The sequence below is a fragment of the Tursiops truncatus genome, chromosome 13 (genome assembly GCF_011762595.2).
Source record: "Tursiops truncatus isolate mTurTru1 chromosome 13, mTurTru1.mat.Y, whole genome shotgun sequence".
In the NCBI taxonomy this organism is placed as follows: Eukaryota; Metazoa; Chordata; class Mammalia; order Artiodactyla; family Delphinidae; genus Tursiops; species Tursiops truncatus.
Window position 1 is genome coordinate 47,288,731 of NC_047046.1, and position 19,469 is coordinate 47,308,199.

Genomic DNA, 19,469 nt, shown 5'->3' on the forward strand with positions numbered 1-19,469 from the left:
CCATAATGACTTCGAAAGAAACGTTAAACAGTCCATCCTGTCAACGGTGGCTGCCAGGCGCCGACAGACCATGGCAGGTCTTTTTATCAGGTCAATGAGCTGCTAAAAATTGTCTAAGTAGGACCCTGCCATGATAGGCCATAATGCCTCAGAGGAAGTCATTATAGAATATCAAGTAAACAATACACATTTTAAAAAATTACTAATTAGGTTTTGCAGCAATACTTCTCATCCTTAGGGGCTCTACAGTGAGATAATTGACCGTGACGTGAGTTATGCCTCCCAAACCCAAGGCGTGAAGGTTAATTATCGTGGTGAACAGCCCCCAGCAAAGGCGACCATAGTGATGAGATGCTGACATTTCAAACGTGTTATTGATGTGTATTTTTAAAATGTTTTTTTAACAAAATTTTTTGGAATGGTTTTGATGAAAGGGTAAAGTGATGCAGCTACAATAACAGCAACTAGAAAATAACCCCAAAAGGAGAGAAACAAGGTACTTTGGAGAAAGACATCAGGAGAGGCTTTTATATATACATGTATACACAACAGGAGGATTGAGAAGTTTGTCAGGGTATTAATTGACTCAGAATAATTTCTTGAGGTACCTTGCAGCTAGACATTCCTAACAGTGTCTAGGGTCCTTAGACTATATTGTGCCTCATCATTTTCAATGTATAGCTTTTAGTCTCCTGAAAGAGAGTTTTAATATGCTTACATGGAATGGGAAGTTAGATATTGTTTCTTTATAGCAGAGATTCATACTCTCTTTCTGTAGTAATGTACCTTTTTGAGGAATGGTATGATTTGAAAATTTCTTTTTAACTTTGAATTTATGATTAAGGATTTAACTTGATCTCAGGGTAATCTGATTAAATGTTTAAAGGAGGAGATGTTAAGGTTAGGAAGGAAATAAGAAAGAAAATTATTTCTTAGTCCAATCGAGAAGAGGAAACAGGTTGCAGCTTATCCTTACTATTATATTGGAAAATTTGCTCAAGAGGATGTTGAGATATTATTTGAAAAGAACCAAGTGTTCAAACTTTAGTATGTGAATTTACATGCGCCTATTAAGACACGGTGTCCTGCCTAAGTAACAGTCAGCAGAACTGAATATGTATAAACATAGTTGCCTTATTGTCCTTTGATACTAGGAGAACTGGCTGAGATAAACACTGCATACATTAAAAATGAGAGGACACTTGGCAAAACTCTTATTTCTAAGCTAACAAATCAACTGTTTTTGAATGTATGATGGGGAGATATTTGAGGAGGTAAATGCAATGAATTTGAGATTGTGAGACCTAAAAACATCAATATTGAAATTTCTGCATCAAAGTATATACATATCATTGTGAGAATGGTGTTTTATATTTCAATGATAAGATTTAAATATATTATAACTAAGAAGAGTGGTATAGCCAGTGAAATTGTAGCTCTGTTTGTTAAAAAAAAAAAAAAAGCAAAAACCAATTCAACGTGGAAAAGGAAGACAAGTCATGGAGAGCATTATGCTAAGTGAAATAAGTCAGACAGAGAAAGACAAATACTGTATGATATCATGTATATGTGGAATCCAAAAAATACAACAAACTATTGAATATAACAAAAAAGCAGCAGACTCACAAATATAGAGAACCAACTAGTGGTTACTAATTGGGAGAGGGAGGGGGGAGGGGCAAGATAGGGGTACGGGATTAAGAGGTACAAACTATTAGGTATAAAATAAGTTACAAGAATATATTGTACAACACAGGGAATACAGCCAATATTTTATAACTATACATGGAGTATAACCTTTAAAAATTTGAATCATTATATTGTACACTTATATTGTATAGAAACTATACTTCAATAAAAAAGTGAACTTTAACTAGTAACAAAAAAAGGAAGACAAGTCATACAAATTTTTTCTTCCTCCACTGGGACAAATAATTGACTTATTTAATTATTTTTTCCATTGAGTTAATAAGGCAGTTAGTCTAAGTTGGCCAGGCCAGGTTTTGTATTTGACGCCTGTGACTTTCACTGGCTCTGTTTAGCGTACCTTATCATGGAAAACCATTCAGCATCCTTGCTTCCAGTAAAGCAGCCACAAATGTTTCAGACCTAAGAAATAGACACTTACCTTTCTTGCATGGGCGGAAGTTGTATCCAGCTATTAAATCGGGGATCATATCTGCTGACAAAATTTGTACTGTGTTTTCCTGTAAAAATATATTTGAGACACTTAAAACTTAAATTCCTTTGTTGTTTTGCACATTTAAAAGTATTTTATAAGATGCCTCTGTTCTCAGGTTTAAGAAACAGATGAATTAAGTAGAGGGACTATCTAACACAGTATGAGAAGCGATAAGTCAGAAGAAAAATTTATATGCCTCTTCAAACGTTTTTCCTTCTTTTCTCCTCCACTTTTTCTGTGGGGTGGGGATGAGTTGGAATAAAAATAATTCAACCATAATAATAAAAGCAAGTATGTTTATCAGACTACCAAAGTTAGGGTGAAATTTCTGTATTTTGGTGTTTATAGGTTTTAAAAACATGAAGTTATTGTCTATACATAATCAGTTCCAGAGACTAACTTGTGTGATATCTCTGGATAGAACCTTTTTCTAAATGATCCAAGAATTCTAGCAGTGGAAGAGTCCACCCTGTCTCCAGGGAAACAATAGCAATCACTACCATAAGAGTTTGCATTAGGAAATCAGTCGTAGGCTATGACCGTCATGCAAGTTCTGTTTGTGCATTTGGGGAAAGCACAGTTGCTGTGATGTATCACAAGTACATTTACTGAAATGGGAAACATGCGTCCTCAGAGCTGGTTAACCAGCTTATCTCCTCTGTTGAGCCTAAGAAACACAGTAATGCCTCCAAGGTATGAAAATGAATCTTGTTTTACATACAGATTGACACCAAAGCAAGAAATAGGAGCAAAAGTGTGTATTCCATTTTCTGTGTAGCAACTGAGATGATAGTCATCTAAAGCGCCTGAAGTCTTAACTCTAAAAGTATGTTTTTCATTAATGTATGTATAACTAACCATTGAAATATAGGTACCAAACTTCACCACGGGAATAAACAGATAGGATTGTGTGTGTGTGTGTGTGTGTGTGTGTGTGTACACGCACTCACACGGGCATATATACAAAACAATTATTAATTGCAAGAATATATATTGAGCACTCACTATGTGTCTTATGTGTTCTAGGTTCTGGGAATATGCTGGTAAACGAGAAAGACAAAGTCCTCGTTCTTGTAAATAAATAAACACAGACTTGTAAATAAATACATATATAATAATGCTATATTTTCTTTACCAAATGCCAGAAAGAAAAATAAAGCAGGGATTGATAGAGGGGAAGCCAGTTTCAGTAAGGTGGTCACCTGCTCACAGATATCTTCTGCAAGCCACGCAAATATCTGCAGAATTAGCGTCTCAGGCAGTGGGGAAGGTGAGTATAAAGTCCCTGGGCTGGCCATGCATTCAAAACCAGCAAGAATGCTGGGGTGACTTGGACAGAAGTCGAAGTATATCAAGGTCCAGACATGGTGTGTCTTGTGGACTGGTGTCAAATTTCGTCTTTTGTCATAAGAACATTAGGAAGTCACTGGAAAGTTTTGAGCAAATGAGAAACATGGCCTAATTTACCTCTTACCATGATCACTCTGGCTGTTGTGTAAAAAACTAGACCGTACAAGGGCTGCTCTGGAAGTGGGGGACCTGTCACGAGGCCATCACAACAGTCAAGGCAAGAGCTGGCTTGAGTGGAGGTGGAAGCAAGATATGGTCGAGTTTGGGATCTATTCTGTGGGCACAGCCAATACAATTTTCTGATAGATTGAGCATTGGTGTAAGAAAAAGTGAGTAATTAAAGACGACTGCTAGGTTTTTAGCCAGCGGAACTGGATGGAATGTCATGCAATTTGCCGAGGTGGGGAAGACCAGGCAGGGGTAGTTGGGGGGTTAGGGAGAGAAGCCATGAGTTCTGTTTTGGATTTAACCTTGAGAGGACTATCAGATCTCAAAGCATAAGTGGCTGGTAGGCCACTGGCTAAATGAGGCCGCAGGTGCAAATTTTGGAGTCATTAGTCAAGAGATACTGTTTAAAATCAAAGAACAAGATGAAACTCTTTAGGGAAAGGGTATGGAAATGGAAGATAATGAGTGCTGGAAATGAGCCCTGGGGGAGAAGAAGAAAAACGAGCAAAGAAAAGGAATTGTCAGAAGCAGGAGGAAAAGAGGAGTGAGCGACGGAGAACTGACCATAGGATTTGGAAACATGGGGGTTGGTGGTGACCATGACAAGCACTGTTTCAGTGGACAGGAGGGCATGAAAGCCTGAGTGGGGACTCCTCAGGAGAGACTAAGATGTAAGAAAGCAGAGGCAAGAGGATAAGCAATGCTTCTTAGGACTTTTGACATGAAAAGAAGATTATAGCAGGAAGATGCAGCATCGAGAGAAAATTTTATTTAGTTCTTGGTTGTGTTTTTCAATTCAGAAGTACCCCAAAGTCCTTGAGTAGGCAAAAGGGAATGAGGAATAGGCTTTAAGTTGGAGCAGAAACAGTAATAAGAGAGATATGTTTTATCTAAAATATACGGGTAGCAATGGATTTGGTAGTAGCAAGATGCAGATTTTATCTTTTGATTGCTTCTGTCCTCATTGGACTAAAAAGCAAGGCTATCAGCTGAGAGTGAGGAGGGAGGTTTTGGAGAAAGGTATCTGAGGAGAGAGAAGGTGTGAAATAATTAACTCAGAGGGTGGAAGAGTGCATTGACCAGGGAAACTTAGTGGAGTTGGCTAGTAGCCAGCATGGTTCATTAGTAGCCAGCATGGCCGTACGGTTTTCTATGTCCACATTTAGTTGCTCAGGGGGAGGGGAGAGGTGGAAGAAAGTTGGGTTTAACCAGGACCAGGGCTTTACCAGGCAAGTATCATAGGAGAGAAGGACACGAGGGCTGCAGGTGTATGCACTAATGTGATTATAAGGATGGGCAACAGAATATAAGCTCAGTAAGGAGGGAAGTAAGGGCTTGAGGGGATGATGGACAATGAAAAGGTGGTAGGGTAGCGTGAAGGAGGTGGCATTTGCAGGATAACAGTGGGTAGCTGCCACATAAAGGGGCAGCAGGTGGTAAAATCTGAAGACATCCTGTAAAGTGGTGAGTTTTAAGGATGTGGGAGTGGCAATGAAGAAGAAGTAGAGAAGCTATCGGCCTCCAATAATGTGAAATATAAGGGCGGGGGTGGGGAACAGAACCTAGTCCCCATTGAAGAGGTGGCTGGGAAAACAGTCCTCTCAGAGAATAGCCAGGCTTTGATTAGAAAAGAAGCTGAAGGGACCATTTAGGGAAGAGTTTAAGGATTATAGGGATCTTGTTGATGTGAGATCATCAGTTCCAAGGATTGCATGGGAGGGTTTGGATGGCCTGGTTGGGTGGTAAGTCAAGTTTTATTTGGGGATTACAGTAAGAGTTGGGTATTGCAGAAGGAGTTAAGAGTGCCAGGAGTGAGTATGACCCAAAAGACTTGGATCCCACAAAGGGAGGCTCCAACCCAAGGAAGGATTATGTCTAGAGTTGGTTTATAAGTAAGCTTTTGTAGAATTTGCAATCATCTCCCTGTAGAAAAAAGCCATTCTTGATAGTCAGGTTTCAAGGTTAATTCCCAAATGTACCTGAAGATCAGTGTTGTTAAGAGGAATGTAGAATATACACGCCATGTATAAGAGTGTTTCTCTGTGAAGTTTGGTTTAGAATTTCCATTTGGAGGAAGACATCTGCCTCCTTTCAGCAATGGGACAGATGCCTTCACATGCTGAGCACTGGTGGTGGAAATCAGCTATTTGCTTTGCTTATTGGTGGGAATGCCAGTGGCCTTCACTCAGAGAAAAGGCTAAGCAGGGACTGGTGTGATTTCGATGGAAGATGAAGAAAGGGTTTCCAGAGGCAGAGTCAATGGTGTGAAAAAAGGGCAAGGATGGAGGATGGGAAGATAAAAAGAAGAAAAATGTTCTAAAGTTGGCAAAGGATGTGCAGAGGGGATAATAAATGTCAGAAGGAATGAGTGTGGTCGAGTGAGGAAACTGAGATGAAATGGGGATATTCATTTCTTCCTCGTGGCTTTCATCGACACTACTTGGAAGCTTGAGAGGGGTAGCCACATGCAATAGAATTTTGGATTACTCTTCACTCCTTTGGTTTCTTCTCATCTTTTCCATTTTCTTCTAACCCTTCCTCCACTTCTTCCCTTTTTTGATGATGTCCTGTCACCAGACCCTGTTGTTGACTATCATTTGGGAGATAGGTAAAATGGGGCAGGGGCGGCAGTTTTCAGCCAGTGGTGGAGGGGAAGGAAGCAGGATGAAAAGGAAATCACTTGCAGGCAGTTTTCTTGGGAGTCAATCATCAGTAAGTGACAAATGTAAATTGGTTCTCTGTAAGTTGGAGCACTGAAGGAATATATGCATGTATATTAGCATATTACAATGCAGTCTATCACTAATGACATGAAGGGAGTTAATAGGAGTTAATATCTATAGCTGAGTAGAAACAAAATGTATGTATCCTGCTTATATTTCCAGTAACTCATATGTTTCATGATTTCAAATTTTGGTCCTCTAATCAAGATAATCAGTAAATAAAATTATATTTGTATTTTATGAGTACATATTTGTGTTTTATGAGCATGTCTTGAAATGTATATTTTTGTATTTCATTCAAAGACATGCATCTCAGGCACCATTTTCATAAGAACTAAAGTTTAACTTAAGATTTCATCTTTGGAACTGATGTATACATAACATTTAAACTCATGGATTTTAAATTCTTCCTCCCTGTCAGTAGTGAAATTAAAGCATGTTGTATATTATTATAGGATTGCTGTTCTTGCTTTTTTTTTTTTGCGGTACGTGGGCCTCTCACCGTTGTGGCCTCTCCCGTTGCGGAGTACAGGCTCCGGACGCACAGGCTCAGCGGCCATGGCTCACGGGCCCAGCCACTCCGCGGCATGTGGGATCTTCCCGGACCGGGGCACGAACCCGTGTCCCCTGCATTGGCAGGTGGACTCTCAACCACTGCGCCACCAGGGAAGCCCAGGATTGCTGTGCTTTATAAGTTTTGGTATCAACTGCTTCCTTTTTAGTTGTATGAGGTATTATAAAATGAAAATCCTATATTTTTGAGATGATGGTGTCCCTTCATGGTTTTCTAAATGGGAAATAATGAAGAGCTCTTTGGGAGCCAGTAAGAGCCACTGTCCATGGTGATACAATACTGATTTAATTTCACAAGATCAAAGGCAAATGCACAATTGTTGTTTAATATCTAACTAAATACATATGTTTATGTGAGGTGGCGAGTGTGATACACTGGTTAAAGGCTGAGGCTGTGGAGTCACACAGACCTACGTTGGAATCACTCATCTTCTTGCAAGCTGTGTGTCCTGGAAAGTCGTTTAAACTCTTAGGGCTTAGACTCCTCATAGTAAAACTAGAGCAATCATGCAACAGGCCTCATAGGATGGTTGTGAGGATTAAGTGAAATGATGCAGATGAGTGCTTAGCAAAGTTCCTGGGAAATAATGACTACTCAATAAATACTACAACTAATACCAAAACGGTCAGCTGCGGTTGACCAGATGGATGGAATATGAAAGTCCATGGAAACCATTTAAGGGATGGTGGTGGATGTGTGTTTTGGTACCTAGCTGAGATACTTTTACCAGATTGGTACACCTGTTCCCTAGCTGATGGTTGTTGGTTGTTCATGGTCACAGCTGCTCCCTCTCTAGAGAACTGCCCTCAGCTGAACAGGCCACTTCACTGCCCACCCTCACCCCCACCTGGGGGAAGGCCTCAGCCAATGACTGATTGGTTGACATGAGGTACAAAAGACTGGCCTGCTTGCCTCACAGTGTGACCAATTATCCTGTGCTTAGGAGATGCTAATCAGTGGCTCATCAGCACTTACCCCGATCTATACTAAATGACCTCAAAGGCGAAACAAGTCAGGGACGGAATGACTCAGATTTGCAGGTGGAACTCCCAAAGTTCTAAATAAGGGTCTTACAGAGAGAGAGAGTTGTGAGCTGCTAGGCCCGTATGGAGACTAAAAGTAAACAAAATATAGTAATTAAAGTTTTACTGAAGTTCAATTTTGAGCCTCCTGGCGGCTAAAGCAAAAGAGACACATTAAATCATATGATTGGCGTTAGAAGTAATTGTTCAAAGCACACCATGCCTCAGTACTTTGGTTTGACAAGGACTTGTCACGCAGGTCTTCACATAGAGCACGCTGAGTGGTGGCAGTGAAAGGTGCCCCCACAGGAAATGCAATGCTGTGCTTTCTGTAGTCTTTTCTCACAGCATATTTGTTGAGGGATTTAAACTGAATCACTGCTCCTCTCAGGAGTCGGGGGGAGGCAAATCAGTGAGGTCCAATGGTGTAGTTTTATGGGAATCTGAATTAGCTCAATGATAAAATCTCGATCCTCTAGACTAGAGGAAGGAATATGTCCCTTATACTCGCCCCTAATCCCCCCACCCATTCTCTCGGTTGTGTGTCTGATAGAAGTTGAACAGTAAGCAGTGGCAGGTTATTTTGGGCAGGGGTGGGGGGCAGGGGTAAACCCAGGGAGTGGGTTTTCTGTGTTGCTGATTAAGGTCTGTCTCACAGGAATGGGAGGTTCATAGTGATTTGTGAAAACTGAGTTGTCGCCCCAAGACTGGTCTTTTAGCAGAGGCTTATCCCACGTGGGAACGGAGGTGGGCTGAGAAAGGACCATCGTTAGAAACAGGACTTTCCATGGGACTTTCCTGGTGGTCCGGTGGTTAAGACTCTGCGCTTCCACTGCAAGGGGTTCTATCCCTGGATGGGGAACTAAGATCCCATGTGCCGCACAGTACGACCAAAAAAAAAAAAAAAAAGGAAAGAAACAGGACTTTCCAGCCTCGTCTTGTCATGTGTTAGTCTTCATTTGGCCTTCAAGAAAACAAACAAACAAAACCCCCAAAACGAAGTTCTGCAGATTCTTTTTTAGATAAACCTGCTGGCTGTGTACTGTTTCCTTACAAACGCTCTATTCTGTTCAAATCACTTCCTCGGAAGAAGAGGTTAAACAGGAAATGGAGAGTTTACAGTGGGTTGTATATGGGCCAGGGTTTTTGTTTTGTTTTGTTTTAACATATCAAATCAGTCATTGCAAAGATAAGTTAGAGGAGAGATACTAAATATTTTAGCTCCAAATCTGTTTCTCCCAAAGCCCCAGAACCATCTTTCCAAAACTGAAAGATATGAACCAACAAAGCTGATCTGGAGAAAGAATGTCCCTTTCCCTTCAAAGCAATGTTCTTAGAGGGTGGCCTGGGTTGTTTTCCTTTAAGATTTTCTAGAGTGAACAGATGTAACAATTTTCTATAATTTACCTTTGTGCAGATGCTGAAAGAGAACATTCACCATAAAATATATGCAGTATATGCAATTTCAGCTGGCTGTTCTGGGGTTTTAAAGCAAAAATGTGTACCTGCAAGCTGTTTTATGGTTTCTCACTCATAATGATCTCTGTTACACAGAAGGCTACAACTGCAACCCCTCCTTCACGTGCAAGATTTCCAAAAATATCTTGATAATTTTGCGTGTTCTGCAAGGCGCAGTGTACTCCCTACATTAGACTTGGGAAGTGTATTCAAATGTTGACTTTCTCTTTGTGATACAATTATGAAGTAATCGCATCAACAGGGAAGATGGTGGATAATCTGTGGACGAAGCCCTTGCAGAAGATGCAGCAGCCAGAACAGGTGTCAAGTAATAAACGCTGCAAAGGCACTTCAGCTCAGGTCATGTACAGCGTGACAGCAGATAACGCTTATGTATTGAAACTGCATATTATTATCCTGATACAATGGGAGAAAAGTGGTGGAGAAGGTGGTGAGAATTCTTAATAGTTGCCGCTTGCTACCTCCCTTGAGGGAGTCTGGGCTTACACTGGTGGCACTCCTCAGGGGATGGATCAGGAGAGGGGCTGGGCATCACGGTGGAGCCAAATCCCCAGATAGTCCATGAGTGAATGCACTGCTGCGTGTGTCCTCTGCCAGCCCACTTCACCGACTACTTCGTTTGTCCCTGCTGCACAGAAATATGTTTTCCACGGTAATTACAAAATGGACTGCCGCTGGCACCCCTCATCACACACAGACGTGTCGAGCACCTACTGTTAAGTGGTTCAATAGTTACCATTAGGGTTCCATTGGTCCTCTCCGCCCAACACAAACAGGAAGTTTTCCACCTCCACAACGCAGTGATGGGCACTGTTGTATGGCATAACTGGAATTGAGAAAAAAAAAAACGTATAAAATTTTCCATCTTAGGACTTGATACCTTGGCTCACTAGTTATGTGCTTTCACCAAAATGTATAAAACGTGAGACTAAGTCAGAAGGAAGAAAAGCACATAGACAAGCAGAGTGGGGCACCCACCAATCCACAGTGGCTCAGCGGTGTGTTCCCAGCAATTGCCAACCCCACCCCTTTTGATTAATTTTACATAATGTTATTCTGCAAATTAGTCAAGAACAACCTGTCGGGCTGCTTTCAATTCTTAAGTCCTCCTCACCTGCCTGATGATGGGGATCGTGCAGTCTACAACCATGACTGACACTCCCAAACGGTCAGGGCTGGGGCTGGGGTTATTGCTTGGAAGAAATAACCCAGCATCCACTTGGAGCCATTAAGCTGCTCTGCCCAAACTTGGCTCGCTGGCAATCTTTCCACAAACAGACTCAGGGTGCTTGGTTGCTTTCTATTCCACAGCAACGAGCAAGCTGAATTTCCATACAGTGTTAAGTTTTTAAATTAAGGTCCTGCTGATTTAATGCCTTCTCCAAATGTATACGCTTAATTTCCTGTACAATGCCATTAGCAGCATAATCACACATTTTCTATCTATCTGCTTAAGAGCTCTTCTGGAACAAAGATAAAAACTGTCAGGAACGTCATAAATACCCATTCCCCTCGTCCTGCCCTGCTCTGCCCCAAATGTGGTGGCTGTGAGGAGGGCGGAGTGATTCAGAAACCCACCAAAGGTTTCGCTGCATCTGTTCTCATTTACATTTTCTTTGGGGACACACACAACAAGAATAGGACACCCCCGTCACCCCGTGTGCAGTGCAGTGTCAGTCTCTGCTATTATTATATCATATGGTGAATGTAAACTTACACAGCGTTCGTTATCATATCACAGGCAGTGGTTTGGGCCCAGTGACACCAGTAGGAAAAATGATGTCCTTGTTCAGCTCATCATATGGGCACCTTAAATCTAGGTGAGGACAAATGGGGAGGTGATATGCATGTTCAGGCAGGGAACTTATTGCTTGACACGGATCAACAGAGCACTTAAGAAACCAGTGCAGTGGGAAATCAATATGAGTCAGGGCCAGCTTGTACTCTGTACTCTTTTGCCAATGGAGAGAGAGAGAGAGAGAGAGAGAGCCTACCTTATACCCAATTTACTTTGGATGATATATATCTCATTTCACTTTGTTTTTATTATCTTTTTTCTCAGAATGTGCTTATGCTGGCTAAGATATGTAAACAAAAATAAGGAGAAACAGGCATAGCTTTGAAACCTGTAACACAGCTTCTGAAAGAGCAAATCAGGTCGTTTAAGCTTCATATTAAAAGATTTTAGGAATTTTCATTATTTTATTATGTATTCACTTTTACTGTGAATATTCACTATTTTCCAACTTATAGCCACAAGGGAGAAGACACTGGTATGGAAACCCTGGATTTCCGGGATCATGTAGAAATTGGGTGTGCCATGGATTTGTGTGGCCCATGAATGAGGTCAACTGATTTAGGGAGTCACCTCAGCAACGTCCTTCTGCCCCTCAACCCTTAGTTATCTCTTTGGAAAATGCTTTTAACCATATAGCTCCTGCAGGCATCACTTCTCAGAGTCCATTGGGGCAGAGTATATGTTGAGTTCACGCAGCAACTAAAATTGGGCGACTGGATGTGTTTGGAACATCTTTTTTTCTTTTCTTAAATTAACTCATCATTGTTTGGATTATACCAAACACAAAGCTATGCTACCCATATATTATGTATATTGTGCATTTTGTGAACAGCCTGGTGCTACTCTGGTTTATCACAATGCCATCTGGGCAGTAAACTTACAGCATTGTCACCTGTAAGCATATACTCATATGAGACACGCGTGTAAGAACAGCGGCCACTGATACAACCAACTTACTTTATGACTACCAGTCTTCCAATATTTATTTAAAATTTTTGGTCAGTTCAATGCCCACATTTTATAAGTAATAAAAAATCGTATTATCTTCTTTTTAACCGGAAGTCCAGCTTTATAATAAAGCACAGACTCTGAAAATAGAACAACAGTTGTGTTTGTCCATTTACTTGCTCCCATTCAGGCAGAAATTAAGTGAAGGAAAGAATACATAATTTATTCTTAAGCCTCTTTCTCGTTTGATTACCTCTATTGTTATGCTTTATGCAAACAAACGAAACTATTGCACTAAACTAACTATTGAAACCTTCAAAATATGAGAAGGTCTTTGAAATGCTAACATAAAGGCTGCTTGAAGATATTCTCATTTATCTACGCTTTTTACTCTTGTTTTAAAACCTTGTATGCTATATTTCTTGGCTCTTTCAGCATTTTCATTCCTGAATTGTTGTCTCTTCTGATTTATTATTTACTCAACTCTTCTGAATTGAGAGGCTACAAATACACACAGATAACTTTTGGGGATTATCCTGAATGTAAAACGCTCCAAATCTATTAGAAAAAAATCAATGTGAAATCAATGTTTGAGTTTTGCAAAAGACCTCATTTCTTTGGCTTCTGATTAAACCTGAACGAAAGCAAAATAAAGAGGGCAGTGATCAAGAGAAAACATCTGCTTAAAATGGCACTGGGTACCGCAATTATTGATTATCTTTTAAATAACAAGGAAGACATGCCCTCTCCCTTCCAGATTTCTCTAGGGATGCTCGCCGGCCTCGCCCTCACAAGCAGGTACCGGAGGAGAAGTTTGTACTCCCTGTTCATATACAGCCCGGTGTGAGTTTTTAGCGTGTCAGTCAGTGAGTTAGAGGGAAAGGGTAAAGAGAAGCTAATCAGGATGAAATGAGATTAAAGGCTGTCTAATTTTACAGCAACTGTGATCCATCAGCCACTGTGAAAGTGACAGTGGAAATGAATGATGGAGACAGACAGGTGGGGCTGTACATTTCACTGATTTATCCTCAAATGCACTGGGCCTTATTTTATTGAGTGAACATGACCGCATTTATCATGACTGTCATCTAAACCCACTTCCCTCCATTTAAAAAGGTCACTTTACTCACAGGGAGGAGGAGAGAGGCACTTTCAAATCAGATTTAAAATCTAATAACATGTGTTCATAAGGCCCTTTGTGAAAATTCTCAACTTTATTAAACAAACTCGAAGTGCTAGAAGGAAAGGGGAAAAAAAGCCAGAAAACTGAAAAGGAAGAAACCTTTGGTCATCCGAGGGAGCACGTTCATTTAGTCTCTAAGTTTGAAGCAATTTGTACCATTTTTGCCTTTCCCACTCCAAATACCTGCTATTCTATTCTAGTCTGGGAAATTCAATAAAACATTTACATTTAATATTTTTAATGAAGAAAGTAGGAAGCGGGCCATCCTTGGAGAGGATACTAAGTCACAGTATTTACTCTGCAGAATGACTGGTCATCACACACTCAATAGATGTTAGCCATTTTACAAGTTGAATCTCTGCCACAATTCACTTACATACCTGTTAAATGTTTTTCCATAATGTTAAGGCCACAAAAATCTCAGTGACACAAATTCTTTTACCCCTCCCTGTACAGTGACATGAAATGTACTGGCATGTGGTACACAAAATTGGTCTTTGTGGATATGAAAATGAAGAGTCAAACTCTCAGAGTATTTTGTGTTACTTTTCACAATAGGAACCACCATTTACCAAACATTTACTATGTGCCAGGCATTGTGCAGGTGCTATATACTTATGCGTATATGTAATTATATTTATATATAGTTACCTATATTATATCTCTGAAAATAGAACAGCACTTATGATTCATTCTTACTTGCTCCTAATCAGGCAGAAATTACATGAAGGAAATAATATATGATATTATAATACATGATAAAATATATCTATATTTTATTTGCCCATATCTTTCATTTAATATAACTAACTATTAGGGAGGCATTGGTCATTCATTTTATTTCTGTAAGAAATACTGAGGCCTTGAGAGGTTAAGTCACTTGTTGAAGGTCAGACTCAGCTAATGAATGGCAGAGATAGAATCCAAACACAGGGATATCTGGATCCCAACCCATGCTCTCATCCATTTCACTCTACTGATTTTCAATAGGTATGTTCATCCAACCAGCAAGTAATTACCGAGTACCTGTGTGTTCAATGATGGTGTTCCTGAAATTTCTGTATAATTTTTTGTTATTGAATCACTTTTAAATGTTTCTTATTTTCATATTTGAAAGAATCCGTAATAAAGCAAGTGGACCTTCCTTCACATTTTTTTCTATAAATCCACATATTCAAATAGTGGATTTTCTTAAAGGAAGACACGTTTACATGTATTTGATGGAGCCAGAAAAACACTGACCAAATCAGCTAGTTAAGGATGGGTAGAGTCTATTGGCAGAGGGTTTTTATTTATTTGTTGAACAGCGAGGGCATATTTCAACCTTGCAAGCAGATTCAAAGTATCTTGGGCACAGAGGCCCTTTTCCTGGCATATGAAATGTGCAGGGGTCTTGCTGCACTTACGAAGGCCTTGCTCTGCTTAAGATTCCCGCTCCTGTTTCCTCCCATATTTTATATCTGAGGAATATATATACCCCTTCCAACAGAAAGTATAGGTATCTTTTGCAACCACAGATGTGCATGAACATCCAAACGAGCTGCATAGGGCTATGACAAGTTTATAGGATTGTTAAATACATGGCTGTTCAATGTTTGTCATTTCAAGTAACATTTATGAGGTCCTTGATTTCCTTTTGGCTTCAAATACATAAACTTACAAAACTGTCAAATATGACATAATTTTTTGGAAAAAGTAATTAATGCCCATGTTTTGTAAAAATACAGTCTTATAAAACATAATGATATACAGGAACAATAAGTTTTCCTCTTATGCCTCTCAGCCTTGCAGTTCCCTACTGTAGAAGCTACCCCTGTTATTGTGTTCTTGGATTTTTCTTCCAGAGAGATTATATATACGGGTCATTTTTTAAAAATACAATTGACACAGCATTCTATGAGCACACTGTTTAGTACCTTGCTTTTTTGCACTCAAGAATACATTCATTTATTCATTCCTCACCAATCAAAGACCTGTTCAGCTGCTACTGTATGTCAGGCAAGGTTCTACCTGCTGGGGAGGTCATGACAGCATCAAGGAACGTTCTAGTCAGGGGAAGCATGTAATAAACATGGACACAAATAAATAGGCACTTTTGTTTCAAATGATAAGTGCAATGAAGAAAAGTAAAGCTGGGTCCAAGGAGGGTGAGGAATTTTGAGAGTAGTCAGGGAGGGCTTTCTGAACAGATGACTTTTGAGCAGAGGACTGACAGAAGTGAGCAAGGGAGCCATGCAGGGGTAGTGGTAGGCATAGATGTGGGAAAAGCAAGTGCCAAGGCCCTGGGGCACAGGTGTGGAGTGTAGCAAGAACAGCAAGAAGACCAAGAACAGAAGCATCTGAGAGGAGGTCTCGGAGGGAGACCGAGGCCAGATCTGTGCGATGGTGCAGTCTTGGTCGGAGGAAGACACTTGGATCGTCTACCGGCCCATTCTTTTCAACAGCCATACACTGCTTCACCCGATGGGTGTCCTATAATGTGTCCCAGCCCCTTCTGATGGCCATTGATTAATTCACTCAGCAAACATTTACTAAACACTCATTATGTGCAGATACTTTTCTGGTTGGTAATAAAGCAACGAATGAAGCTGACAGCATCCCTGCTCTCCGAGACCTAAATGACAGGGAAAAGAAGAATGTAAACTAATACACAGTGGAATGCACAGGAACACAGCCAGGCGATGACAGACAATGTAAAAAGGAAAAAAAATAGGACAGTGTGTTAGAGAGTGAGTGCCTGGCTAGCGCTCTAGCTGAGGTGGTCAGGGAAGGTCTCTCTGGGGACTGGCGTTGAAGGTAAATTTTGAAGGTTGAGAAAGGGCCATTGCAAGAAAATAAGGGGAAGGGATCCATGCAGAGACCCTGAAGCACGAATGAGCTGGATGTGCCTGAGCAGCCCAGAGAAAGCCTCTGTGTCTAGAGCACCGAGGGTGAGGGCTAGAGAGGCATGAGAGAAGTCAGGAGGCAGGCAGAGGCTGGGTAGATGGGTTTTTAGAAGCCAGGATAAGGGGTGTCGATTTTATTCTTAGCATGATGGAAAGGCATTGGAGGGGTTTTAGCAGCAGCAGGACATGATCTGATTTATGTTTTAAAAATATCACTCTGGCTCCTAGGGATGTTGTAGGAGTGAAAGAGGGAAAAGAGGAAGATCAAGCAGGGCGCCCCTCCTGTGGTCCAGATGAGGGACGATGGAGGCTGGATGAGGTAGGGGCGCTAGGGCTGGAGGGAAGGGGATGTGTTGAAGGTTGCTGCTATTACAAACAGTGCTCTGCCGAGTGTCCTCATGGGTCGACAACACACATACACGTGCATTTATCTGAAGGATTAATTCCTCCAAGTGAAATTTCTGGGCCAAAGGATGGGTGCGTTTTACATTTTAATGGATGGCATCACATCGTATCCCTTTTTATATCTGTACCTTTGCCAACACGGTAGGTGAACAATTGGTGTCTAGTTAAAATTTAAATCTCCACTCATTTGTGATAGAGGTTGAGCATCTTTCCATATGTTTCAAATCCATTTGTATGGTATACATTTTTCTGTTGGTTTTTGACTTCTTGATATCATAAGTTGCCTATAGTTACGTGATTTCTGTTCTTAAAGGGTTCTTTTCTATAGAATTATCTAAACTGGCAAAATAAATGATATTTTGGAAGCATGGTATTGCTAGAATATATATTTGTGCAATATTTACTCATTAAAGCAAATTCAAATAGTAATTACATGCTGTTGAAAACAAATATAACCTGAAGGAAAGGTGCCTCAGTCTAATGACATTGAAAGAGTATTTCTTGCTATAGGATTGTAGAGAAATTTTTTTCTTACATCTTCTTCAATTTTATAGTAAGTATAATTGAGAAACATAAATGTTTAAAAATTTACTAGTTTAGGGCTTCCCTGGTGGCGCAGTGGTTGGGAGTCCGCCTGCCGATGCAGGGGACACGGGTTCGTGCCCCGGTCCGGGAAGATCCCACATGCCGCGGAGCGGCTGGGCCCGTGAGCCATGGCTGCTGAGTCTGCGCGTCCGGAGCCTGTGCTCCGCAACGGGAGGGGCCACAGCGGTGGAAGGCCCGCGTACCGGGAAAAAAAAAAAAAAATCACTAGTTTAATCCTACCGTCCTGTCTTTCTGCAAAGATCTAGAAATTTGGCCATTGCTTCTCTGGAGGTAGAAACAGACACATAGTCAAACATCTTACATGAAGCACGTGCTTGATACATATTATTGAATAAATAATGCATAGAAAAGGCTCTGTTACTTTTTTTTCTGTTGTATATGGATGGTTACTAGCCCTGTAAGCTGCAAATAAATGGAAATGTTTTGTGCATTTGGGAATGACTTGATCATTACGGACAGTGAGTCTGGAAAACCAAATCCCGTAAGAAATTCACATGGTCTGAATCCTGTGAAGAGTTGGTGAAGGTTCTGAATTAACCCAAAGGTGGCCAACACTTTCTCCTCACTCCCAACTTATTCTGCACACACAGAACTGGGTTCCCACAGTCCCACTGGAGACAAAGTTGTTGAAGTGAGTTCGAAATGTATAAATCTGAATAAAAGTGCCTATGTGTTAGGTTTTGGAGGCTATGCAAGAAAAAGAGAGTTGGCTTCTCTTTCATAATACAAAATTGTATCTAAGGGGGAGTTTTCCTGACAATGAAAACTTGCTTTGTGACTCTCTCCTCTGTGCCACTGTTGTAGTAAATGCATGCCTTTACCCTATACCTGCCAAGTCAAGATACAGTGCATTAAAATCATCTGCCTTTTGTGTGTCCCACCCTAAAGAATCTGTAAGCTCCTTGAGGCCAGACTGTGTCATTTCTATAGCTTTACGACCACCACAATGCCCAGTACATAGGATAGTAGAGCCTTAGGCATGGCTACAGATTTTATGCCTAATACAGTAATTAGAAATATTAATGAATCAATAAATGTTAGTAGCATGAACGAGTGAATGCTATAACTAAGAGAGACTGTGGCATTTACTTCTTTGGAAGGTGTAAAAAATGTATGGATACCAGAAGATGTGAAGGAGGGAAGAAGTGAAAGAAAGGGAAGAAAGGGAGAAAGATATATGCCTTAGATCAGGATTCTGTGGCATCTAGGATGGATGTCACCCTATATGCAATACATGTGTTAAACAAAGGAGGTTTGTAAGTTCTTCAAAGACTGTGACATATTTCTTTAGGATCTATCATAGGCCTAATTGTGCCAAGGTCAAAGGTTTTCAATAAATCCTTGTTGATTTACAGTTTTAGCTCTGAGCACTTAAATGGAGGGAAAGGCTAACAACCAGCGGAAGCTGAGGGGACTTAAAATAAGACTTCTATTAGCTGTTCGAGCAAAACTCCCTTTTCAAATTATGACCCTATTATTACAATGTGGTGTACCAACTATTTTATTTTGTTTAGTTCTTGATATGATAGTTAGAATTTTAAAATAGTTTTATTTTCACTTTTGGAAAGTAAAACATCTTTAGGAATGAACACTGCAATTTCTTCCAAATGCTAGGTGTTTTTTTTTTTTTTTTCCTGTTTTTTAAAGTGTGTTTTCAGAGACACATTAATGAAACATGCTAGTGCTTTGATGTTTGTCCTTTCCTAAGTGCCAGTACAGTGTCTTCCTGATCATGTCCTGGGGGAGTGAGAAATTGCACTTTTCATTGTTCTACACCTAAAAAGGCTCAGTAAAAAAGAATAGTCAACTCTGTAAATGAATTAAAGTAGAAGATCAACTCATTATTTAAACGTGTGAAAATAAGATCCTTGACAAAGGTTGAAGGAGCCAGGACTATTTATACTGTGAATGATATGACAACAGGATAGCAAAAATGATCGTAAAACAGCTTAAATTCTCTTAGATGATGGCCCCATAGTTACTGATGGCGGGAAGAAGGAAATGGATATGGTGCGTAGAATGAGGATGTGTAAAGAAGCATTTTCTGATGTAGATCACACATACTCAGGATTGGAAAGTGAACTCTAGTGGTTCACTTTAAAATCCGGGAGACAGCAAAAGAATCTACCGACCTCTTCATTCATTT

General features: G+C 40.4%; 1 protein-coding gene across 1 annotated transcript in view; it reads right to left on the minus strand.

Moving 5' to 3' along the window:
* Positions 1 to 19,469, minus strand: part of KLHL14 (kelch like family member 14) — a 100,066-nt gene that overhangs the window by 13,367 nt on the left and 67,230 nt on the right. Inside the window, exons 3-4 of the mRNA XM_033837657.2 lie at positions 10,235 to 10,324; positions 2,129 to 2,207 (exon numbers count right to left, since the gene is read on the minus strand). Of these exons, the coding sequence (XP_033693548.1) occupies positions 2,129 to 2,207; positions 10,235 to 10,324 (169 nt within the window). The remainder of the gene's footprint in view (positions 1 to 2,128; positions 2,208 to 10,234; positions 10,325 to 19,469) is intronic.